General features: G+C 42.5%; 1 protein-coding gene across 2 annotated transcripts; it reads right to left on the minus strand.

The window, feature by feature from the left end:
* Positions 1-1,169: 1,169 nt before the first annotated feature.
* LOC125711546 (integrin-linked protein kinase) lies at positions 1,170-25,781 on the minus strand. Of its 2 annotated transcripts, XM_048980540.1 has the most exons (13): positions 25,620-25,781; positions 23,629-23,932; positions 10,041-10,206; positions 9,675-9,770; positions 9,427-9,523; positions 9,205-9,288; positions 8,868-8,953; positions 8,643-8,752; positions 8,301-8,428; positions 7,852-7,973; positions 7,274-7,373; positions 2,596-2,726; positions 1,170-2,355 (listed from the first exon to the last, which is right to left on the minus strand). In XM_048980540.1, the coding sequence occupies exons 2-13, from the start codon at positions 23,715-23,717 to the stop codon at positions 2,206-2,208; spliced, it is 1,359 nt and encodes a 452-aa protein (XP_048836497.1). In that variant the 5' UTR covers positions 23,718-23,932; positions 25,620-25,781; the 3' UTR covers positions 1,170-2,205. The 2 variants fall into 2 exon arrangements, with proteins under 2 accessions (XP_048836497.1, XP_048836498.1); XM_048980541.1 differs by lacking the exons at positions 23,629-23,932; positions 25,620-25,781 and adding an exon at positions 16,307-16,889.
* Positions 25,782-25,805: the final 24 nt, after the last annotated feature.

Consider the following 25,805-nt stretch of genomic DNA (forward strand, 5'->3'; position numbering starts at 1 on the left):
GGCCGAACTCAAAACACTGTGACATAGTTTAGGTAAATTTTACTGTCTAAATCAATAAAAAGACTGACTATTTTCCCAAGCTATAATTAAGTCTAATTATACCTCTTCCCCACCTTAAATAATTAACTAGCCAAAGTGGTGGAACGTATAGTCTGTCCTCCCAACCATTCGGCATGGTAAAGGAAACACTGGTACCTGCGAAACTACTGGGTCCTGTGCCGTATTTTTAGGAAGATACTCAAATTACCTTTGAGTGCAGTTGCTGGGTGCTCTTCCCACCATAACGTCAAAATATCATGAAACACTGTAAAACTGTCTCAGCAAAGCAGATATCCAGCTATCATTGTGCTGACAGCAACACAGGGCTATAGATGTATAATGGATAGTTACACTGTTGCAGTGGAGGGCCCTGTTCAGCCATTCGTTTCTAGCTTGAAGCAATGTTATTAGAGACTGTGATAATTATTACCTTTGAATGTTACGAGTGAGTCAACCCCTAGATCCACAGTACTCATAAAAAAAAATAAAAAATTGAATTTTTCTATGTCCAGGTCTTTATAAAAGGAAACCCACAAAATGAGATTATTTGTTTATTTTTAAACTTGTTCCCATAAGTTCCCATAATCATAGAGCCATTTTTGGGCCAGTATAAAATATTGTTTAGCAATATAAAGACCAGTTACATTTACTTTAACAACACAAACATATTTGGCAAAATTACCTAAGATCTTGATTTGTGGTATTTTTACTTTATTATTACAGTTATTCATTTAATCTCCCCTGCCACTGGTCCAGATGAAGGTCATAGTGTGTATGGAGCCTGTCACAGAGCATGCAAAGGAAACCTCCAGAAACACATGCCAGAACATGCAGATTCTACCCACTAGCAACCAAGGGCCAAAATAAAACCCAGAGCCCATAAGGCGTGAGGCTACGCTGCTCAGCACTGGTCCAGCTTTATAATAAAACCATATTCAATCTGAAGAAACCTACATACACGCAGTCTGGTAGAAATTTTTGCAGTTAGGAGTATTTGCAGTAGCCAGTGACACAGGTGTTCACGTTTCAGTCAGGAGTAAGTTAACAGGAGACTCAGAAACCGTGAGAGAGAGACGTCACCACAGTGCATGTATACAGCATGTAAAAATTATGCAATAAACAAAACAACGTAATGTCTCTTTTTAATGTTATATATAAATTACATACAAGACATGCTTTGTTTTGGTTTTTGACCTTTCAGGACAAGAAGCTGCTGTGACAGTGTACAACCGCATAAAACACTGGACAACAGAAAAAATAGGGGTATCAAACAAAGAAAGAAACATTGCTGTCTCAGGCCCACATTCCCATTCAATATTCTTCATGAACCCTTGTATCTGCAGAATGATTTTGGAATTACTCTCCTGAACATATATAAAACAAATCCTTGAAATATTACACAAAAGAGTGCATCTCACGGCAGGATAGCAGATACGGTACAGTCTGTAAGGTTTAGGAAGGAGAATCATTTAATTTCAGACAGTTCTGACAGGCCCAAAGATACACACAACCCCTGTGGCCAAAGAGGAGCCATACAGTTTGAGAATGCAAACAGGACGTTACAGTGATTTAGTACTGAATACATCACCCCCTAAAGAATACCTTAAAAAAGTCACTTCCTGAAAGTTGGAGGTAGGGCACATGATGGCTGGAAAGCAACTTGAGCTTCTCTGCGAGACAAACAAGAGGCCCCAAAGCTTAGTCACCCATGAGGCAATTTACTCATGTATCAGCTCATTTTAACAGTAATAAAAGTTTCTTTACAGTATGTGAGCTGCAGCCCGTGAGCCCTAAAATGTCCCTTATCCTTTCAGAGGAAGGTGACCATCAGGGACAGGCAAAATGTCACAGTCTCAAAGCCTCCATTCAGTCAGACAGCAAGGCATAAAACAGCAAGAAGTCCACATCATTAAAACCTTACTGTGAGGAGAAGCTCTTCTCAATGCCCACTAAGAAGGGCTAATAAAGGATTGGCAAGTAAAACAAAAAGTTAAAAAATATATATATATATACTGTTAGCATGAGACAGAGTTGCGATTTTCAGAAGTTTACAATAGATAGTGGTGTCGATAGCAGAAGTAACAGGTGAGAGGAGATGCTTAAGGCAATACTGGTGTGCGACATGTCCACTGGGGCACTGGGGGGTGACGGGGGATGGGCGGTAGGTTACTTGTCCTGCATTTTCTCCAGGATGGGCACGATCATGTCAAATTTGGGCCTCTTGGCTGGGTCCTCGTTCATACAGATCCTCATGAGTTTGCAGATGTGGGGCGAGATTCCAGGCGGGATTGTGGGTCGGAGGCCCTCCAGAGCGACCTGTAGGCACGGGGGGGACAGGCATTAGGAGGTGTCTTTGGGGCATTTTTCATCATAATTAATGTTTCCTTAACTGAAGTGACACAGGGAAATAAGGCATTTGGGAACTGGTGAAGTTGTCATGGAACTGAACTGGTAGTTTGAGTGGCAGTGGGGCTCTTTTGAATACGTGGCCGAGCTGAGCTTCCAGCTTTAGCTTAGGCATGCTTCACCCACCCAGCCCCCCCACCAACAACCCACCTTCATTCCAATCTCCATGTTGGAGAGATCAGCGAAGGGCACCTCCCGAGTCACCAGCTCCCACAGCAGCACTGCAAAGCTCCACATGTCTGCAGAGCGCCGGTTGATCTCCTCTGGCTTCTTCTGCAAGGCTGTGTGTGTGTGTGTGGCACATGTGCACGCATGTTTAGAAAACGTGGGCAAGGGTTAGGGAAAAGCAAAGAGTAAAACGTTAAAGACCCCAAGCCTATCCCAACAGTCCCTGCCTGCCCATTAGGCTCATGAAAAACTGAGCAAACCCAGTTGTTACTGAATACTTACATCAACATCCCAAGTGGGTGACTAAGCTGCCAGAAATATGAGTATGTCTAGAGTGATTAACACTAGATTTACCGAGTTTTTATTCTCTGCTGAGAGTCCCAAGGTGTTTGTCACCCCTGCTGTGATTTTCGCAGGTCTTCAGCCCCATCCTCCTCCTGCTTTTGTTGTGCAAACACACCCATTACCTGTGAGGCCTGGCGCATTTGCATTTTTTACTCAGAGTAGCTCAAATCCAAGGCAGGCTAAACCTCTGTGTGTGACATGGAAACCTTCACAAAAGTCTGCCATATCTATACCAAATATCCCACACGCTGACTGACCTGCAAATATGAAAGACGCACATTCACAAAATATATGGAAACACAAGTCTGTGTTATTTATAAAACAAATTGAGTGAAAATAGAATGAAAAGTTGCTAATAGAATGAAATGAATAAAATGAAAACATGCTAACACTTCAGTCTCCAATGCATGTTTGTATATAAATGTCATAAGCTGAGTGAAGTCATGGTCCATGGTTTTTGACATGCTCATACACATACAGAATAAAATGTCATTTCATTTTCATTGGCCATCACTGAATTATAACACCAAAAGTGAATTTTGTTTTTGTGTGATCTCTCCAGCTTTGCATGTTTGGCTGTTCATGTAAAAATTGATGTATCCGTGCCTCAGTTCCAGGTTCATCTCTTCGTCATCTTTCTGCCTTTTGTCTCAGTGGTTACTGTCCCACACAGTCTGTCTATCTTTCAAAGTCTGTGTTTGCAGCGTTTGAAAACCCAGTGACCATCATCCCTGTATTTGGCAATGGAGTTCCTTGGCTAGAAGAATCGGAAACAATATTCTTTTTCCTTTCCACCCTGTAGATGCTTTGTACAGAACGTAGGCATTCACGGCCACCAAGTCCAGCATGTTGTAAAACACAGCTACTGACCACTTGCTTGTTGCTGCTCGTACTGAATACATGCGCGCCATTCTAAACACTGACGTGGAGAATTCCTCTCCCTGTGCAGTGTCCTTTGCCAATGGAGGAAGTTCACGGCAAACGTTATTCACCATGCCCAGTAAAGTGAAGCAGTCTGTGTGACAGTGACAGTGAGGTGAAGAAATTGTCCATTGTGACATTTCTCCCGTCATCCAGAAATGACTCCATCAGACTCATGACCACGTTCTCTGCCAGCCTTCACCAAGAACTGTGCTGAAAGTTTCACTCCAGGAGAACACATGAACATAGATGTACAGCTGTTCTCGACCAAGGTTCATTGTCCATGCAGTATATTTACATTTACAGGATTTGGCAGACGCCCTTAGCCAGAGCGACTTACATAAGTGCTTTGAGACTCTGCAATGAATTTCCGATGCTAGCTCAATAAGGACCCCAGCTACGAATACTATCTCTGAGAACGCCATTGAGTAGTGCAGAATTTTTATTTTATTTTATTTTTTTAAAACACACACCAGAAAAAGAGTCGAGTAAGAATATAGAAGTTCTACGTCAGGTATTTCTGAAAAAGAAAAGTTTTGAGTCGTCGCTTGAAGACATTCAAGGATTCAGCTGTTCGGACATCTAGGGGGAGTTCATTCCACCAATTAGGTGCCAGGACAGAGAAGAGCCGAGATGCGTGTCTTCCTTGTGCCTTGAGGGGAGGTGGGACCAGTCGAGCAGTGCTGGAGGATCGGAGAGATCGTGGTGCAGAGCGGGGTGTGATGAGGTCCTTTAGGTAGGATGGTGCCAGAGAATTTTTGGCTTTGTATACGAGCATCAGTGTTTTGAATCTGATGCGTGCAGCTACAGGAAGCCAGTGGAGGGAGCGCAGCAAAGGAGTGGTGTGGGAGAACTTGGGAAGGTTGAAAACAAGACGAGCAGCTGCATTCTGAATCAGTTGGAGGGGACGGATGGCGCTCAGTGGTAAACCCGCTAGAAGCGAGTTGCAGTAGTCAAGGCGTGAGATGACGAGGGACTGGACGAGTATCTGGGTAGCCTGGGTGGAAAGAAATGGACGTATCCTCCTGATGTTAAAGAGGAGAAACTGACAAGAGCGAGAAAGACTGGCGATATGTGAGGAAAATGACAACCGATCATCTATGGTAACTCCAAGGTTTCTAGCAGAAACCGAAGGACGGATCAGGGAGTTGTCAAAGGAGATCGCAAGGTCCTGGAGGGGGGATGAGTCAGCCGGGATGTAAAGCAACTCAGTTTTACTAGTGTTGAGTTTTAGCTGGTGAGTGGTCATCCAAGATGAGATGTCTGCCAAGCATGTAGAGATCTTAGTGGAGACATGAGTGTCTGAGGGAGGGAAGGAGAGGATGAGTTGAGTGTCATCGGCATAGCAGTGGTAGGAGAAGCCATGTGAGGATATAACTTCGCCAAGAGATTTAGTGTAGAGGGAGAATAGGAGAGGGCCAAGAACCGAGCCCTGAGGGACACCGGTGGAAAGACAACGTGGAGTAGATGTGGATCCATTCCATGTCACTTGGTATATCGCATCCAAGCCGGACAAATTTGGGATCAAGTTCTGGATGGCCACGGATTTGGAGACCAAATACGTCTGCAACGTGTCCCCTAACTTGGGAAAGGACCCCAGTCACCAGAAAAGGGAGAGGCTGGCAGAGAACATGGTCATGAGTCTGATGGAGCCATTTCTGGATGACGGGAGAAATGTCACAACGGACAATTTCTTCACCTCACTGGCACTGTCACACAGACTGCTTCAGCGCAAAACAACACTACTGAGCACAGGGAATAAAGTTTGGTATGAACTTCCTCCAATTTCAAAGGACACTGCACAGCAAGAGGAATTCTCCGCGTCAGTGCTTAGAAGTGGCAGTGTCTCCTTGACAATTTATGCACCTAAAAAAACAAGATTGTGTGTGTTCTGAGTTCCTTGGACCAAAATGTGGCGATCTGTGAAGGCAGAAAGAGGAAACCCAACACGATAACAGACTATAACCACATGAAGGTATGTGAATGTGTGTATAATTTTACATCAGTGCTACAATGTTTTCTGATATGTACTATACAGGCCTATATAGAAAGAAGGTAGAAAAAAAGCAAATACACTCATGACTCTCTCTCTCTCTGCTGTTATAGTGTGGTGTAAATGTGTTGGACCAAATGGCGTGCATGTATTCCGTAAGAGCAGCAACATGCAGGTGGCCAGTAGCTGTATTTTACAACATGCTGGACCTGGTGGTGGCAAATTCCTACGTTCTGTACAAGGCATGTACAGGGTGGGAAGGCAAAAGAAGATTATTTTTGAGTCATCTAGCCAAGGAACTCCATTGCCAATTTATGCCACAAAAGGCTATGGGGACAGAGGAAGGCTGCTGCTGTGCCAGGACTTGTATGGACAACTCAGTGTCAGGTACAGGAGAACTGCAACAGAAACCGCAGCAGGTTTACCAGTGCAAAGTGTTACAAATTCACTTGCGCCAAATGCAGGGATGATGGTCACTGGGTCTGCAAACACTGCAAAGTTTGAAACACTCAATTTTTTTTATAAATAAAACAGACTGGTGCTTCCATATATTTTGTGAATGTGTGTCTTTCATATTTGCAGGTCAGTCAGCGTGTGGGATATTTGGTATAGATATGGCAGACTTTTGTGAAGGTTTCCATGTCACACACAGAGGTTTAGCCTGCCTTGGATTTTAGCTGCTCTGAGTAAAAAAAATGCAAATGTGCCAGGCCTCACAGGTAATTGGTGTGTTTGCACAACAAAAGCAGGAGGACAATAGCCCAAGAAACTCTCAGCAGGGATGCTAGTAGGTGTTAGGCCCAGGGAATTTACGCAAATTCGCGTAGATTTGGCAGTTCTAGTGTTAAAACAAGTATTTGCGGTAAAGAACCGCTATTTACAGCAGTGACATTATACACACATCCATTCCACAAGCATCCAGCCATGAAGAACCACAGGGAAAAGCCCTGGGCAACAGGCCAGTCCATCACAGGGCACATACACACTCACAACAGACAGACTAGTGCAATTTAGAGGAGGTGATTCACCATGTTTCTGAACAGCTGGAGGAAAATCACACAAGCAGAGAGAACAAGCAAGATTCACATACAGAGAGCTGGCAGGAAGAGGCAGCATCTCAAAACATGGGCACCTTAAGGCCTCACAATGTCACAGATCAATTAGGCCAGACAATTATGTCAAGAATGTAATAAGAATGTATATATACACACAGACATACACACACACACCACAAAATATGACAACTGGCTCTCTAATCTTTTCCTGCACATCCGAGCATATATAGTTCTTAATGGGATAAGGCATCCCCAAAATATCCTAGGATGTGCTTTGAGTTGAAGAAAAAAAAAAAAAAAAAAAACAGGACATGAGAGCACATGTGAAGACTTGGAGACAGTGTACCTTCAGGTGCCATCCAAGCAGGCGAGTACATTCTGCCCGGACACTGAAAGGAGAACTTCACGTCTGCCATGCTTATCCTGGCTGTCATGTCCTCATCAATCTGTCAGTCACAGCAAGGAAATTCAGCCCATCAAGCACAAGCGAACTCATGAAGCCATACACAGTGTGGACATCACTGAGCTCCATACTATGACAACTATCACTTACACTCCTCCATGTTTATCTGACGCTTCCTCTATGAGTACTGAGACTGACCACTACTATAGACCACAGATCTCACAGTCAAGACTGCATTTGGGTTATTTCAATTAAACACACACACACTCCAACAAAAAGGTCTGAAACAAATAAACATGATATCTGAATAAGACAACAGTACACAGTAGTGATTCTTTATCTGGTACAGAACTGCTACGCACCAGGGAATAGCGTACCAAGGCAAAGGCTAAAGAGGGATATGTGGGAAAATATAAGCATCACCCATACACCCAACAAGATGTGACTGACTGGCTGATGGACGAACCGAAGAATGGCCAGTGCTTGTGTGGGAAGGATGAAGTGGAGGATGAGTGGCTCACCATGACGCCCTTGCTGTTGAGATAGTGGCGAGGGATCATGGGCTCCAGCGTGTGCAGGAAGGCCATCCCACAGGCGATGTCTAGCGCGAACTTGACGGCCTGCATCTGATCCACAACAAAATCTGTCGAGAGACGAGTCCGAGGTCAGCTGTGCAAGGAGACCTCAAAGCGACAAGCCGAGGTCTGATATGCAGCATGAACAGCAGGAGATTAAACGTCAGTCTATATAATCAGATGGCCGCAAATGCCATGGGGGTAATCTGTTATACCATTAAACATTTTCAGTAAATTCACACTCATGGTTAAATTATTAAACAGACCTTAATGTTATCAGTCAATCAAGTCATCAACTGGCCTAGACCGCCCTTAAAGGTGTGTTTACAAAAAAAAGAAAAGTGAATGACTACTACTGATAAGACAGACAAAACTAATCAAGTGGAGGTACTCACTGGTGCCCTCGTGAAGCACATTGTAGAGAGAGCCATAGGGCATCCAGTGTGTGATGATAATGGGGTGGGGGGCAGGAGGCGACTGACATGCCCCCAGCATGGGCAGCACATTTGGGTGGGAGAATATCCTGGAGGTGGGGGCAGGACAGGGATGGTACACGGAGAGGATGGGAGACAAGACAGACAGGCTCAAATAAAAACACACAAAAGTACACGGACCATGGAGAATGAGCTGTAGGCAAGATGGGAGACAAAAACACATACCAACCAATACACATGGAAGAGCATTTAAAGGAACACGTCGGCGAAGAAGTACTCAAAAAGCTTAACAGCTCTGCAAACCTCAGTTTTGGATATTCTTCATTAAAGTCACGGCTCTTCCTGGTGGTCCAGTCTCGAACCTTAAGCACCTTAACCACAATCTCGTTTCCTTGCCAACGCCCATGCCACAGCTGATGGTAAACAGAGAAATAATTTAATCTTTAAACATGCATAATGCTAGCACTGTTCTCCAATTATACAATTAAAAAAAAACATTATGACTGAATTACTACTAAAAATGACTACCTCTCCAGAGTGATTCTCGTTAATCTTGGTGAGAAGGGACAGCTGTTTGAAGTCAATCCCAGCATGTTTGTTTAGAGTGCCATTACCTATGCAAAGATAAGGTGAGAGGCCAGGCAATAATCACATCAGTGAAAGATTACAAAAAATCCCATTACAATGAAAAAAGTAAGTAAAGTAACACTACTATGCGAAGGGAGGCGGTAATCACACAATATCAAATAAGATATTGTTGCATGTGACTGCTCATAAAATGACAAAGATCTTTCAAAATAAATAAGTAGAACAGGAATGCAAATCACAGATTCCTGCAAATACAGTATCCTAAAATGAGACGTACGGGGCCGAGTTCGAGTGGTGCCTTTCCAGAAGGTGTCCTTATAGGGGATCTTATTCAAGTTTTGTCCGAGCTTCTCTGCACGCTCTGTAGGGGGTAGCAAAGAGAGGTGTCACGATGTAACAAAGGAGAGAATGGAAAAAGGATGCTCAGACTCAGAGCTGTGAGAGGATGAACCACAGAGTGGAGGCAGTGGGATGACCAACAAGACACTAGGCTGCATACCTTTCAGAATGTCCTGAAGGTGGGGCTTAGCCTTGTCCAAAGGCGTCTCTCCGTATTTATTACATATACTCACTTGGGCACCGTTAGCCACCAAATCCTGAAAGAGCATGATGTGTCACAGTGGAAACGTTCAGATTGCAGTTTTTTTATGCCATCTTGTATGTAAAGATATTAAAGTGCTTGGGTGATATTTTCAAACAACTTGTAAGGTGCTATTTCAAGAAGAGCCCACTAGAGGGAGAACTGACCTCAGCCACCATGTCCTGTCCCCAGAAGCAGGCGTAGTGCAGTGGGGTGTTGCCATGCTCGTTGGCTGCATTGGTATCTGCCTTGCACTGGATTAGCTGGGAGATGGAGGACAATGAGCATACACAGTAAACTGGTCTGTATCAGGCCAATGGCACATTTAGTTTCCAATCAAAAATGGGAAAAAAAAACACTCCAACAAGCAGGGCAACGTGATCTTTAAACACAGCATAGCAGCAGCACATGACAGCTGATCAACTGCAGCAACTGAGTCAGACAAGCGAAGAGAGACCAGAACAAACTCTGTTCAAAGTGGGAAGAGAGCAGAAAAAGTGCCCTTCATCTGGCACGTCATTGGTTCTGCCCACCTTGGTGACGATGTCGCGGTGCCCGTGGCTGGCGGCCAGGTGCAGGGGCGTGTCGTCACCTCGGTTCATGACGTTGATGCGGGCCCCCCGCATGATGAGCATGTCCACCACGTTGGAGCGGCCCTCACGGCACGCCCAGTGCAGGGGGCTGAAGCCATGGTCATCTCTGGGGGGGGGGGGGGGGGGGTGGACAAAGAGCAGGAAGCGTCACAAGCGCGTTTCCCCATGAAGGAATGCTGCGCCCAGAGCCAGGCAGCATGCACCTGAGTGCTGATAAGGACATGTTTGCTCTGGTATAATACTAACAGTCCTTTCTCACTTCAAGTCAAGACATACAAAGTACATTCCTGCAAAACTTCTAGAAATATCATTTAAAATGTGAAAGACTGATGAATACAAAAACGCCATTCAGGCTCTTGCTGAATTACACATAAATTCAAAGGAAAAAAAAGCAGGTGCTTTATTGAAGCTATTTCTGGTCCTCTTTCCAAATAAGAATGCACACTTCAGAATGTACACAGTATATGTAAAATTGAGAAACACTTCAAAATGAATTTTGTAATCTATCCAAGAACTGATTTCTTTCCTGCAGGTGGTTTACTTTAATTTGCAGGCAAGTTAACTTACTTTGCACTCCAACAATTCCCAGTTTCTCTGGTTTTCTAAAGTGCTCTGGTGTGACTGAGATAGGTAGGAGAAAAAGAGCAGCCACTGGTTGTGCTAGATCATGGAGTTTGTGGCTGGGCACTGACGCATCAGTGACATGAGATGACCAACTATACAAATAATTGCCTTAAAAAAAATGTACACAACAGAACTATACTGAGTAGAAACAAAAATATAAGCCAACAACACGTTAAGATTTCTCAAAAATAATTTCCGCAAGATAAATCCAGTACTACTTTAGGAAGAGGCCAGACTGAGTTGCAGAATATGTCTAGGTTTACTTACACAATCACGACACCGACATTCACCCTAACACGCTAAAATTACATTTCTAATAAAGCTGTATCCCAAGCACCAGACCAGGTACTACAGCATGAATAGAGCACTGCATTAGGGCACATATGCAGTTACATGAAATGATACAATGAAATTAGGAGAAAGTAACATCTTTTTATTGTAAGGTTATCTGCAGTGACAGTGATGTTTTTAAACACACATCTGTTATGGGATACTAACAAAATTAAGCATGCAGTGTTCACACAGCAGAACATGTTGCAAATTTCAGTGTTGTATTAGATGTCACTAATTATTTCAACTTGGCATTGGTGAAACTTTCCGAACAAATGCCAGTGACATACATATATTACTGAAATGTGTGTTTTAGAGAAGCTATTTGGAATTCTAATAAGTACCAGAATGTTACCAGCAGGTCACATTTGGTACTGTACTGGAAAATAGCGATCAATGCAGTACTACGTGTAAGACAGACAGTAAGGGAATTTCAACACTCATTACATCATCACAGTGCTATTTGGAAACAGTTCCAAAGGAAAGGCATATGAAAGATCATGACAGCAGCATGGCTTCTGTCAAAGGTCAGGTTGTAGCTGGTGGCTGGAGCGCTCAGTAAGTAGCTGGACCGCGCTTCAAACACAGCGGGCTGAGCGAGACTGCTGTAGTGGACAAGGGGGGTGTGGGGGGGGGGGGGGTAGCGAAACAGCATGGAGGGAGTCAGGCAGGCCTCCGCAACAGGCAGGCCTTATAAGGGCTGGGAATACTCCCTCTCTTGTATGTGGTTCCACAGCTGCCTATGCCATCAATCAACACCCAACATCTCTTCCGCACTCTCCCAGCTCTGCCCAAGACACTCCTGAGAAGAGTCATCACCAATGACTTACAATGCGCGCACACACACACACACACACACACACACACACACACACACACACACACACACACACACACTTTGCCTCCCTGCTGCCAGTCGAGGGCATGCCTGTTACATCACACAAGCTCTGCCCAGGATCGCAAGCCGCAACTCATGCTTCAACCACAGTTTTATCCTAAAATGATCCTCAATATTTTTGCACACCTGGCTTATGGCCCCTTCAACACAGCTGTACTTGCTCAGATAATGGGGCCTGGAAAGAAGGCAGGGAAAAATCAGCGTGATTTATTCCTTTGGAGCGTTCCCAGCCACTGTGGCAGCACTACGAAGCACCCTGTCCAAACAAACAGGCTAATGCATTCCATCAGAGTTTCCGGGAATAATGACTGCAAACCACAAAGAAATAGCTGTCCTCCAGCCCACCCTCATCAAAAATAATGTCCCTCTCAACACACAATCAGTGTCTGGAAAGAAGCAAGGTGGTGAGGGTGTAATGGTAGATTACTTACGATTCATTTCAAAAGACGATTCGGGGCTCCAGATTCAATACACTAACTATATATTCAAGAAAATAACATTTAAAATTAACTAAGTCCATAATTCTTATTTATGCCTTTATATTGCACGTACATCTGCAAAATAAAATCTGTTTTCCAATCATTTCTGTTATTCTGCAGACTCCAGTGCAAAATGCAAAAAATAAAATCTCAAAATATAAACAGACTATGCCTACAACACAAGAGGGAGCTAACAACAGTAAATTATGTTGTGTCACAGTGCATCATTACACCCCTAAAAGGGGTATAGTCATATGTTTGAATTGTAAAATATGCCATAGTGCATTGCTACACCCCTACTAAGTGGTGCTACTGCTATCAGATCTGCCACAATCCATAAAAACTATATGCAAGTTTACAAACCTGGTGTGTACAAAGGTGCCCTCAACCCACAGATGTGGTCGGCTGCCTAACACACAAATGTATTCCTTTCCTGTTCTTTGTTTCTCCTTACTCCCTGTATTGTCACAGTGAGCTGGGTCCTAAGATGTACTTGTAAAAATATATGTATATAATTAAAAAATACACACACACAGACACACATCTCACAAATACCTAGCCTGGTTATTTCAGGGTAGACCACCTGCTACTGGGCTCTTAGCACCAGACGACCGAGAACGGCCCAGGCGACAGTCACTTGTCGACACCTTGTTCATCACAGCGACATTAAGCTAGGCCTAGACCAGATGGCCATACACTGACCAATAGCAGAGAAGCATCGGCTGAGGTGTGATTATGGAGCTGCCACAGATACCCTCCAGTAAACAGACCAGTGGCCAGCCAATTATAACCAAACAGTGTGATTGGAAGAAAGGGAGCACTTTGATCTTCACACATTCATCTTGAAGATACACACAGCGTTTATGTGTTTTACAGACCCTTTCCAAAAAATCTGAAGATCATGTCAGCCTCCTTAGCTATGAACTTTTATGGCTTACCCGTCCTATGGAGGGTATCAATGATGCTCTTCTGACCAGTGGTCAAGTCTGCAGTCTTCCCCATATTGAACCTGAGATAATTGAACCAAAGTGAAGCAATTTCATGACACCTGGAGAAACCTGTGCAGGTGCTTTGAATTTAGTAGATGGGTTGCGTGTGACACTCAGTTTAAAACATTGATGCCCTGTAAAATTTGGGCTGATGTCTTCACAGTATTCTAGTTTTTTGAATTCCTGTTTTCGTGGGTTTTATGAGCTGGAAGCCTATATTATGTACAAATAAACAACTAAGTACTTTGAAATCGTTTAAGTTGTGGACCCTGAATCTATAATCTATGAAAGTTTAACATTTTGAATGGAATTATGGAAATAAACTTTTCCATGATATTCTAATTTTTTGGAAAAGGTCTGTAGGCCACTCACAGCGCATGTATTCGGCATGTACCATTCGGTACATCATTTTCAGTTCGGTACACACAATGAAATGAATGAACCTAAATCACAAACAGATGTTCAACATGGAAAACATTATGCTAATTGCGAATAATTGTGCTAATTTGTTACGGCCGATGCTGGTTACATTCGGTCATAATCAGTGGTTTGGGAACATTTTGATTTCCCAATAATATACACCACCACCAGAGAGAGAGCAGTAGATAAGACTGAGACTTACTGTCGGCTCTGTTTATGGAAACACATCCAACATGCCAATTCATTTGAGATTATCATGCGAGTGCAAGTATAACAGCAGCAAGGCGGAAACCGCCTCTGCTACTTCGTCTCCCTGTAGCATCTAATAGAGAACATTATGATGATTGTTAAGATGCTATATTTTTTGATATATTTTACGTAATTATGGTTACGATATGCAAATAAGCATCTGTGTTCTATGGACACGTCGACAGATGCATTGCCTTTGCTTTACAACATATACTGTCTTCGGATATTCAGCAGCAAAATTTCTAAAATTATTTTTCCCTGCTGTGCCAAAATTGTACCAAACTGCAAACCCAGAACTGCAGTTCATACTGAACCATTAGACCTCTACTTATTTCTTAAACGGAATACATGTACTTCATTCATCCCCATATGCAGATTTTACATATCTTTCCATGCAAGAGGTGTGTGTGTGTGTGTACACACACACACACACACACACACACACACACACACACACACACACACACACACACACACACACACACACACACACACACACACACACACACACACACACACACACACACACACGTGTGCAGAAAAATATATTAAAAAGCCTCTGGCTTGGCTTCACTAAAAAGGAAATTAAAAAAGGACAAAACAATGAAAGATGCTTAAGATTCAAAGGAGTATTACATGCAGGACATGCTGGCGGAACTTCACCCGCAAGTAAAACACGTGGGTCAGCCTGTACAAATGACCTGATCCCACTGCATTTCAAACCTGACAGTTGCACCATGTGTAACAGGGGTAATTTCACAGAGTTTGTTATTTGTCCAGCTGTATAAGTTCTGGGGTGAGAGTGCAGGCCACCCAGCATCCAACACCAACCCATCAGGCAAGCTTTAGAGACCTTTCCTAGCAGTGAGAAAATTATTCTGCAGACCAGAGTATTTAAACCCACAACCTTCTGGAGACAGGCATAGACCCCCAAACCCACTAAATATACATATCACCCCAAATCAATTTAAAAGTAAAGTGGAACTCCCCTTCAGCTTTGTGTCAAAACAAATGTGAAGAGATGCTCATGGACACAAACACTGTTCATACATTTTAGTCAGGATTACACACTATTTAAAAAAATATCCATCTCCAGGTATTGGAACAGTGATTATACAAAATTCCTTCTGTTTTGTACTAATTAGGCAGGCCTTTATGTTATCTGCAATACAGAAGCCAATGAGAAAAGTTTAAAGAAAATGCTTCATTACATGATGATATAAAGCAGAACAAAAAGGAATGCAATCTCCTCCCCATGACCACAAACGGAGGCCTCACCCCATCCCAGGTCTGGTCCATACTCTTCAGGCAGGGTATTCGGCTGCCTGGTCTGGACGAGCAAACACTGGCCCCAGGGAGTAGAGCAGGGCCCCAGCTTGCCGGGCCCATTATTAAACAGCATTCCCAGATCTGCGATCAACCTTCCTCACCAAATAAGGGAGTCTTTTCCAAGCTCCCTCCCCTCCCAAATGCTAACTTAATGAACTTCACATCCAGCTTCTGGCCAAGCAAACACTGCAAGCACAACGTTCTACTGGAGATTTCAGAGCCAATAAATCAGACAATTGCATAACTGGAATAGTCCAAGAGTTTCTTATACTGCAAAGTTTCAATTAGAATCTTATTTTGCACAGGTAAGAAACCCACAGCAGCAGCAACTGGATGTTCCACATCTATGTTCCTTACATTATACAACAATCTAGCAGACAAGCAAAGCAACTTTTGCACCAAACAATATTCACAGCCAGAATTACAGGAGTAGTTCAGGTGGATGAAAGAATGAAGCCTTTTTAGTCCAGTTCCTCCTCTGCACCCCACTACCATACCATCCCATGCATGTCAAGCACTCTCATGCTATAAGCATTTCTATATGAAATAATACTGCTGTACTAATATCTATCTCACTGTCAGGAGAGGGACTTGGTTCTTCTTTGCACAGGTTGAAAACAGAACACCAGCTTCAAACAAAAATTAAAAACAGCCAGTTTACAACAGACAATCCCACAACCCATTACTAGAATGTAAATTCCCATAATTTTCACTGCACAGTTAGTAGAGTAAAAATAAATGGTCTTACAGAGAGTGACTGTCATGACCCGGCTCGTCGGCTACTCGTGTGTGCCACGCCCCCTGATTACCCACGTGTGCTTCCCTGATTGTCTCCAGCTTTGTCTGATTTCTTTGCTTAGTCTTGTCTTATTTAAGTCCTGGTCTTACCTGCTTCCCCCATCCATCATTGTGGTTATGGTGTGGTTGAATGTCTCCAGTCCCTCTTCCCACAATAAACCCCGTAGTTTGCCCTGATCTTCGCCTGTCAGCCTGTTCTTACCCGCCTGCCCACACGATCGCCGCAAGGTCCTGCACTGATCGTGACAGTGACAGTACAGAACCCTGGAGGGGCCATGGACAGTTTAAGACAAGCTTATTTTTGTAATTTTGTTCATACTCTAGCCATTCACCTTCCGAAACCTGTATGATAAACGAAATCGTTTGCATGAGTACAACATGCACACAAAAAACCAAATCGAGCCCACAAAACCCCTAAAAGGTGCACACGATTTTTTGCCGTGTTGTTGGCGCACTCCAGCACCATTAGGCAGCATCGGCTGCCTTCATACAACACAGCCACAGGGAATAGTGTGCATCTCGTTTATAATTTTTTTTTTTTTTTTTTAATCAATGTACTGCATGTACAAAATGGAGTTCTGTAAAACTGTCCAATTGATCACTCAACTAAAGGGCACTTATGCACTGCACCAGATACTGTACTTTTGGTACTTCAGGAAGGTACCAAAGAGTACAGTACAGTACATCAAGTTTTTCCACTGGCATAAAAACTGGTACCGGCGCCAATGAATGACATTACAACGCGAAGCAGGGTATTTTGTACTGCAATGGGACACAAACTGGGTCTACAGCGACTGAGCACACAGAGTCCCGGAGCAGGAAACTGTGGGTCCGGTGCGGCTGGGCGGTGTGCCTCTGGGACAGGCATGAGGAGGGGCTGCGCCTCGGGAGTCGGTGGAATGAGGACTTCGGACTCCGATCTGGGCAATACGGCGGCTGCGGGGTTAGACGCTGCCTTGGAAGAGACAGTGGCGGCTTTGGGCACCGGCAAGACAAACACCACCGGATTGAGAGGATGTCTCCATGATTGTATTCAATGGAATATTTCAAAGTCAGTACAACCAGATAATACAACTGGGAGTTGATTTACTCCCGCATGTAAACATTCAGACTCAAACTGGCCTAGACACTCTGCGCATGCTTCACAATTCCCCACCCCCCGAGTTTAAATCTGGCTAAAGCATTTTCTTTGTAATAGAAACAAACAAAAAAAAGTTTCATAAATACCCCAATATTTATTACAATAAAATCACACTACAATATTTGAAAAAAATTCCAGTACTGTGCCGTCATAGTATAATATACAAAATACTTTATTTCTTGTTGCTATCCTGATCATGTTGCATCTGTTCTTCCAACCAGATTGCAATTAAACCTTGCATTACTTCATTTGTCCTCGCATACATTATTATTAATTTATTTTTTACATTTTATTTTTTATACAACGCAAATGGAATGACAAGCCACTTGAGTGAAAAGCAGTGCATTTTACTTTTTTCCAATATAAAACGCAGGGCGATTCAAGTCTGTACACATATGCATTTACATACACGTAATAGTTTATTACCTTGTAAATAGTCTGTAGAGTCTGCAAACTACCCCAACGCTTTTGATGTAGGTAATTGTGTTTTGTAATTTTTTTTTGCCATAGGGTTTCTTGCCTGAACGTGAGAGTATAAAAGGGTGTCATACCAGGTGTGAGGGAGCTGGCAACCCTGAAGACATACGCTTTTAAATTGTTTCAACGGAGTTGATTTCTATTAAAAAAAAAATTACTTTATACTGTTGTTAAAAAGTGGAAACTGACGAACGTGAAATCACCAATAAACTATGCAAATTTATTCAACGTCTTACACAATCTAAACTTTTCAACTGTACAATTTCAGGATAGAGCAGCCACTCTGTCGGGCTATTTGGCTGAGAGTGTTAGATTTTGCTGCTGTTATTAACACCAATGGCACATTAGCACAAACAAGAGGGCTGGATACGCCAAAGTATGACTTTCTTGGAGGTTAAAGGAGTTTGACATTCATTGGCATAGGAATCGGCGGTTCTAGTGTTATTGGGTGTCCAAGCAGCGTTAGTTACAAGATCGTTAGTGCTAACTGGAATTGTTTTATTTTTTAATCATTATTACATAATTTAACGAAACAGTCACCGCTTTTGTGATTGTTTTATGTTTGTTCTCCGCTAATTTAAAAAAGTAATAAATACACGTTGGAAACAATTCATATCTACAAGTTCTCCTTGTATTGGAATGTAGACCAGTCAATATTTTGATGGCATCTCATGTGGTAATGCTGTGTCATACATTTTAAATCTATTACACGCTGAATATTGAACTGAAGCTTCACATACAAAAATATTGCAAATCAAATTGTAAATCACAATACGTCAGAAAAAAAATTGCAGTTAGATATTTTCCTCAAATCACTTAGCCCTAACAAAAGCTATGCTTTGTTTAATTTAAATTTACATTATTTAAGTATCGGGTAGTTTTTATGAAATTGCCTTTAATATTAATTAAAAAAATATATTTACAACTAGTATTTGCACGCTTCAAAACTTCATGCAGATGGCTTGACCAGAGTCCCAAGACTCTGGTTTCTGGCTTTGCAAACGTTTTGTTTGGAGAAGAACAACAATAACCAAAACAGGAGCACAACTTCAATTTGAAAGTTCGATATACCAAATCGGAAGCATAAAAAAGTAAACTTTTAGGGATCTTGTGAGCTCTATGTAGTATTTTGTCATTTTTTTTATATATATATATATATATGTGTGTCATGCTCGGCTCGTCCGCTCCTCCTGTGTGCCACGCCCCCTGATTACCCACGTGTTTTCTCCCGATTGTACCCAGCTGTATCTAGTTAATTTGCTCAGTCCTGTGTATTTCAGTCCGTGTCTTACCTGAGTCCAGTGTCTGTCATTGATGTTACCTGATGTTTGTACGCGTTTGCTGTTTCCCGGTCCCCGTCTATTCATTAAACCCTTGTTTGATCCCGTACTCTGCCTGCCTGCTTCCTGCTTGCACGCTCACCCAGCGATCGCGAGCGTTTTCGTGACTATATTATATATATAAATATATAAATAAAAAAAATACAGTCGAACCTCGTTACTACGTACCCCGGATACAACGTTTTCACCTTTTCAACGTACAGGTTTCTAATTCCCGTTTTTAGCCTATGTATTATTCCAATAGCAGCCATTGTTTACAGCGTACACACTTCGATACAACATCCAAATTTCTAGAGAAAATACGAAAACTAACCATCGTTACAACGTACAGCGCTCTCCCCACCCACTGCAACTTGTGTCGCTACATCTACCTGTATATACCTGATCTTCGCCCGACAATGCAAACAAAAATAACTGACTTATTCAAGGCATAGACTGTCTACATTTAAAGTAATATTCAAACTTCCCGCGTCAAATGAGTTGCCTTGACCGATCGCTACTGGACTGCGTAGTAATGGCTTAAGTGTTGTGTACGTATTCTTTGTTTATTAAACCTTGTGAAATACCGGTCATGCCGGTAATTGTGAATTCAGAATAATAATGGAAGTAAAGGATTTTATTATTTAATTTGACCAATATTTCACTAATATTTTCAGGCCAAATGCCAATTTGGATGCGAATGTTTATTTAAAAAATCCATGTTGACCAGCCGTTGTGTATTTTCGTTGCCGTTTATCGCCGGCCGGCACCAAGTAATCGTGAGTAATTTAAGGAAAATTTTCAAGGATCCAAAGAGCTTTGTCGAATTATTTTACAAGTAATAATGTGTTCATTTGTTTTGTAGTCAATTTAATGGTCTGTTCTATTAAAGTTTTATCATTTACATGGATATTTCGTGAGTTCTTTCATCCATCTTGCACTAAGTGGTTACAACGTTCTATGCTTATAACGCACATGTTTTTGATATCCCGTCTTGTACGTAGTAACGAGGTTCGACTGTATATAAAAACCTGTCTATGGGCAATGAACTGCACTTTAATATAGCAAAGGAGTTAACACACTTTCAACTCTGAAAACATTATGACTTGTTTCTATTTCTCTGCTGCACTCTTGACAGACCAGCTACAGAACACAAGGATGACTGAGGCTGTCCATATTCTCTGCATCATTATTATGTCTTTTCCTCAACACCGACAGGACAGGCAAAGGGTAGCAACCAGAACAGCAAGTCACTTTGATAACTTATGGCTATTGGACACCAAGATTGTGTGCTGTGATTGGTGCTGTCTTGTGTATTTTGTCACTCATCAGAGGTGAAAACGGTGACAAGCATGCCCAAAAGAAAATCAAGAGCAATATCTAGTGGGGTCAAAAAAAATACTGCAAATGGTTCAAGGGGCATCATTTTAACCATCACTAGCAAATGGGCACTCAGCTAGCTCTTAGGCTCAGGCTCCACCACACAACTGACCTGTAGTGTTCCTACAAGAGGAGGTAATACTGAAAGCTTCAGTTTACGTTACAGACAAGCCATTACCAATTCTGATAAAAAAATTTTTTAAAAAAATAATAAATTTTCCTCCCATTATGAAGTTCCAAACTCATGCATTGGGCTAGGTTAAATTACCTTGCATTCACGACACAGTAGCGGGTGGTGGTCATGTAGATCAAAAACCAAAATACAACCACACGTCAGACTTAATCCACTTATCAGACTGAAAAATCACTATAACCGCCTTCCACCATGATGTCACTGACATGAAACAAACCCACGTTGCATGCTGCGCCTGCGCATCTGCGAGACTCTTGCCAATTCTGATGCTGGACAGTATTTAATGTGAGTATTTAAAACCGTGGTTGATTGCTGTGCTTTGAATGTTACCTACAATTTGAAACAGTAAGACTACTAACCATCAGGAATTTCACAGTGGTTTCCCATGAACTCAGTAGGGGTTTCACCCCTAACCTCGAACATCTTTAGTATCCAGGTGTGCAGCAGTTGCCAATACCAGTTTGAAGCCAGGAGCTTTGCTTTGTTTCTTTTCCCCAGAAGGTGAAGTTCTCATTTTATTAGCCATGACTCTGTCCTTGTACACCATGAAACTGGAAAAAGGTCTAACATAAATAGGAAAGTTTATTTGAGCAGAAACTCATATTGTTCCCTGTTTAAATGGAAGGTAATAAAATTTCTTAGATAATGGGGAGCATTTTAAGTATTTCAGAGTGTAATTCCCCAATATGGAGAGGAGCAGTTTCACTTCAAGGAGATCAAATTTCTATATTTATTTGTACATATGCATCTCTACAAGCATGGAGGCAACACACCCACCAAGTACATTCCTGTGATTAATTATGCTGAAGACCAGCAGGGAATAAACAGATCAAAGGACATTCTTGAAGAACGTTATCTGTGGGAAATGGGAGTCATTCTGTCATGCACGCAAGGCCAAAAGGAAACAAGCTGCTATCAAATACCAAGAGCTGGGCAGGAGGAAGTCAGAATCAAGTGGAGAAAACTGTTTCGCTTTCGTTCACCAGAAAAATGACATCTCTCTCTGTCTTTCACAGTCATTGTTTTTTCCTCCTTTTGGTTGTGGCCATTTGACATTCACAAGAACACACCGTTTAACATCATGCATGGAAATCTTGAACCTTCCTAGATCTCAGTATCACTTTTTCAACCATGCAAGTGGACAATCAATCTCAGCATGACACATGTGAACCCCCCCCCCCCAAAAAAAAAAAGATCCATAAAAGCAATCACTATTAAAAGAAGAGCTCCAAGAGGCTCAGAGGGGTGTTCCTTGCTGAAAAGAAAAAAAGAATGGAGCAAAGCAATCAGCTAATGGAATACGTTTTGCAGAGTGGTATGTGTGTGCATGGGCAAAGGAAGAGATTTTCACATGCAATCCAAAAATGCATGTGCCGCACACAATATTACTACACCAGAAGCAGTAATATCGCATTTTAATCTTTTTTTCCCTTTTAGGAAAGGAGTGGGGATGGGTAGGACAATTCTCTGTACAGGAAAGGGGAAAACACCCCTCCCACCACATCCTTTTCACTACTGGACATTGTGCGTACGTTTACAGTATATTTCATAACACTGAAAGCCATTTACTACATAAGAACAAACTGGCCTTTCAAAATCATATTTAATTCAATTTTAAAAGGGCAGAAGCAATGAGGAATAGTGTTGCAGATTTTAAAAAAAGCACAACTTTAACTGCCTTCCGCGTGACCACCGCTGATTTGGAGACTTGACTTGCAACACCCTTTTTAGTAGTGCTGGCCGAATTTAGCGACTACGCTAGGCAACTTCCTCCCCACCGACTGCCGCCCTCCCTGCTTTTGCGTGTCGAGTTACCCAGAGGCGCGACAGGAGGCCAGAGCGGATACTGCTTCTGTCATTTGCTTGCGGCAGTGGAGGCCCAGAGAGCCTGTTTGTCTAAACCCGAGGTCCTCAGCCTCCCACAAGATGGCACTGGCCATCTGATACCAGAGACCAGATCCTGTAACTCTCATGAGGGAGCACAAACCACATTTCAGCCATATTATTTCAGACATGCATTCACGTACTAGTTGAGACTGTGCTTATATATGGTTAACCAGGGCGAATGTGCTTAAAGTTTTTTTTTTATCATCCGTGAATCTATAAGCTGTGCAAGCGACACCCTATTGTAAAGAAAATGGAGCACAGCATAAAAAGAAACCTGTAAAAACAAAATACCTCTCCATGGGACTCAGCCTCTACCAACATGGTCTGGAACCAATTATACGAGGATGTTACACAAGCCAACAGCTCCCACCTAGCTGGGCAATGAACAGCCCCAAATGTATAAATGACCTACATTAGTTTTCCCACAGTTGCCCAAAATGCATTTGGGAGAGGCTGGGCCCTTGCAGAAATACACAGATGTGCATTCAACCTTCGTTAATAAATAAAGGTTGTGATCACTTTTCAGCTTTTAACTTTGAACACAAATAGCCTTGCAGCTACTGAAACTGAAAACAGGTATACTACAGGGTAGGAAAAATAGGCCAAGCCAAGACAAAAAAAAACAAAACAATTGTCTGTCTTATAGTCACAGGTCTTCACTTCACCACAGACTGACCCATTAATAAAAGAACATGATGACATGCAGGAGAAGTTCACCCAAAGACTAGCTTAAATCTTACACATGTACCAATGTCCAAACAGACCCTTAGAAACATACAATTAGCTATGTCCATCATAGCCATTTATTAACTATTTCATCAGTTGATTGACATTCAAAACAAGTCTTATTTTCCAAGTATATTATCCATTCCTTTTAAACAAACTCATGCTTCCTTAATATAGCTGTACCACATTTGAGATTCCCTGGCACTTTTCGCTTTGGCTCCTAAGTGCAAAGCAGGGTTCAAACACATTGAAGCACCCTTCCCCCTCTTGCCATCCCACAGAAACTCACCCCTGGTTGAGGTCATTCTCGGTGTTGTCCAGCCACAAGCGCACAGCCACAGCATTGCCCTCCCGGCACTGGGTGAAAATGTCGTCCATGGTGGCGCCCTCTTCTCTCTCCTAACTGAACGGTGTGCCCCTAGAGGCTGGCGCAGCGCTGAGGCTGTCGAGTTTGGATGCGGGAGGAACGCAGCACGTGAAATTCCACTGGGGCCTGGAGGGCATTCGTCCACAGGGAGCAAGGGGGTGCAGACAAGGCCACGCAGACAAGGAGACGCTCAGCTACGTGACAGAGGTGTTCTCTCATTACAGTGCTGAAACACACAAGGCAACAGCACAGATAAGAAGCTCCAGGATTTGCAGGCTTTTGGCAACAGGTCAGGTTTGTAAATGTGTGACAATGAAGATAAAGACATAGAAGTGCATAAAAACTGGAACTTCAAATTACATAATGAAAACATATTAAATTAATTGTTTTCTCTCTAAATATCCATGGATAACAACAGCAAAAAAACACCGCTTAACTTACATACCAAAACCTGCTGTCACATATATATAACTCTGGGCTAATTTTGCTAATTTGGTCTTCAGATGCAAAACTAATCTATAGCCTGCAGAGTCCTGCTCTGAGTAGGTGTAAAATAAAGCTGACACACCCAGGAAGAACAAGCCGTATTGAGCAAATAGTCCGGATTTGCGCAAGACAGCACTGCCACAACCTTATACAGCACAACACACAGACTCCCATAGCCTCTGGCCTGAGCTACTTAAAGCCTGAGCCACTGATTAGAGCTTACAGAAACTGAACGCTGGTCCTTTTATTCAATCCTACTATTGTGGTAGAAAAATACAGAAAAAAACGGTGCAAGAAAATGTCATATACTCCCTAAAAAGAGATTACACTAAACATTTCAGTAAAATTAAATGATGGAATGGAAAAATGTATGGTCAACAAAGTATAGAACTTACATGTTTGGGCATTACTTAATATGTAGGTCAATAAAACACTGCTGGGCATTATAAAGTAAAAACAACAAAAGTATGACAAAACTGGAAGTATAGTGTCATGTTTAGCGCTTAAACATTGCCTTCCACAACACAGGAGACGCGTAGCGAGATGAGCCGCTGCAAGACAGATAACCACCTGTCACGTACCTGCACACACGTTCATTTCGAGTATAAAGCAAAGCATATTTTATAATGGCTCATAATGCTGTTACGTTAATATCGCATGCTCAAAGCTCATGTGCTTTGATGTCTCGCATTTTAATCTTATCGGATGCTGAGGTGCACTGAAAAACTCCTCAGTGAAGTTGTCGAGATGCCTTACAAATGCTTTATACAAGTCACAACTTCTGGAATTTTATTATAAAAAAAAATCTGTGGCAATTGAAATACATCTGTAAACTAACTAACTAATAATAATCGGAACCTTTGGCGTCTTACGCTCTCCTGTAAACCGCAGGACACCGCACGTACGCGCTTCGGTCTCTAAAGCGCATTGAAACACCTAGAAGTTAAAACCGCACCAGAGCTGCCATTTATTTAGCCACAATTAATATTACAGCCACTCTTTCTGCCATATAAATGTCGCCTAGCACTTGTAATGAACTATAACTCCACAAAGCAGTCAGCGGTTACCTGCAGATTGATACCTTGCCGCAAAGTTTAAGCAGAAAGCTGATTGAACTCAATTATACACAGAAACTTTTACAAGGCAGCCAACAATAAACAAGTGTAAATAAAAATATTTATATATTATTTCACACAGAACATTTCACTAAATTAATCATTAAAATTCAGATTTTTTTTCTCTTTACATTAGGGTGTCCCTCAGGGGCTAGCGGGACGGAGCAAACGGCAGTGGGTCCTTCCGCACACTTCCACCACTAATCACAGGCCAAATGTCCGCTGCAATCGCCAAACACACGGCTAGCTAAAGGTCGGCTATTATACCGCCTAAACGCAGCTAAAGAGCGCCCTTTAGAAAAAGTTCCTCACCTTTTAAATCGGAGTTAACGCGCTTCATGCAGATTCCGCAAAAATGACGATTCCGGGGAGGCCACCCTTCGTCCCCCGCTGTCCACACCCTTGGTCTTGCGACAGGCTCTTTGTAAAGCTGCTCAGCTACGTGGGGGCGAGACCTTTCTCCGGAATGCCGTAACGAATCGCTCACCACAGCGCCCC

This window comes from Brienomyrus brachyistius, chromosome 17 (assembly GCF_023856365.1).
Source record: "Brienomyrus brachyistius isolate T26 chromosome 17, BBRACH_0.4, whole genome shotgun sequence".
In the NCBI taxonomy this organism is placed as follows: domain Eukaryota; kingdom Metazoa; phylum Chordata; class Actinopteri; order Osteoglossiformes; family Mormyridae; genus Brienomyrus; species Brienomyrus brachyistius.

What these genes read in the sequence shown, in the direction of transcription:
- LOC125711546 (XM_048980540.1), bottom strand. Translation starts at nt 23,717, where the DNA reads ATGGACGACATTTTCACCCAGTGCCGGGAGGGCAATGCTGTGGCTGTG. An exon ending in GAAGAATATCCAAAACTGAG is followed by an intron (nt 8,429 to 8,642) that starts GTTTGCAGAGCT and finishes CCCCACCTCCAG; the next exon opens with GATATTCTCCCACCCAAATG. An exon ending in TGTGCTTCACGAGGGCACCA is followed by an intron (nt 7,974 to 8,300) that starts GTGAGTACCTCC and finishes GTCTCTCGACAG; the next exon opens with ATTTTGTTGTGGATCAGATG.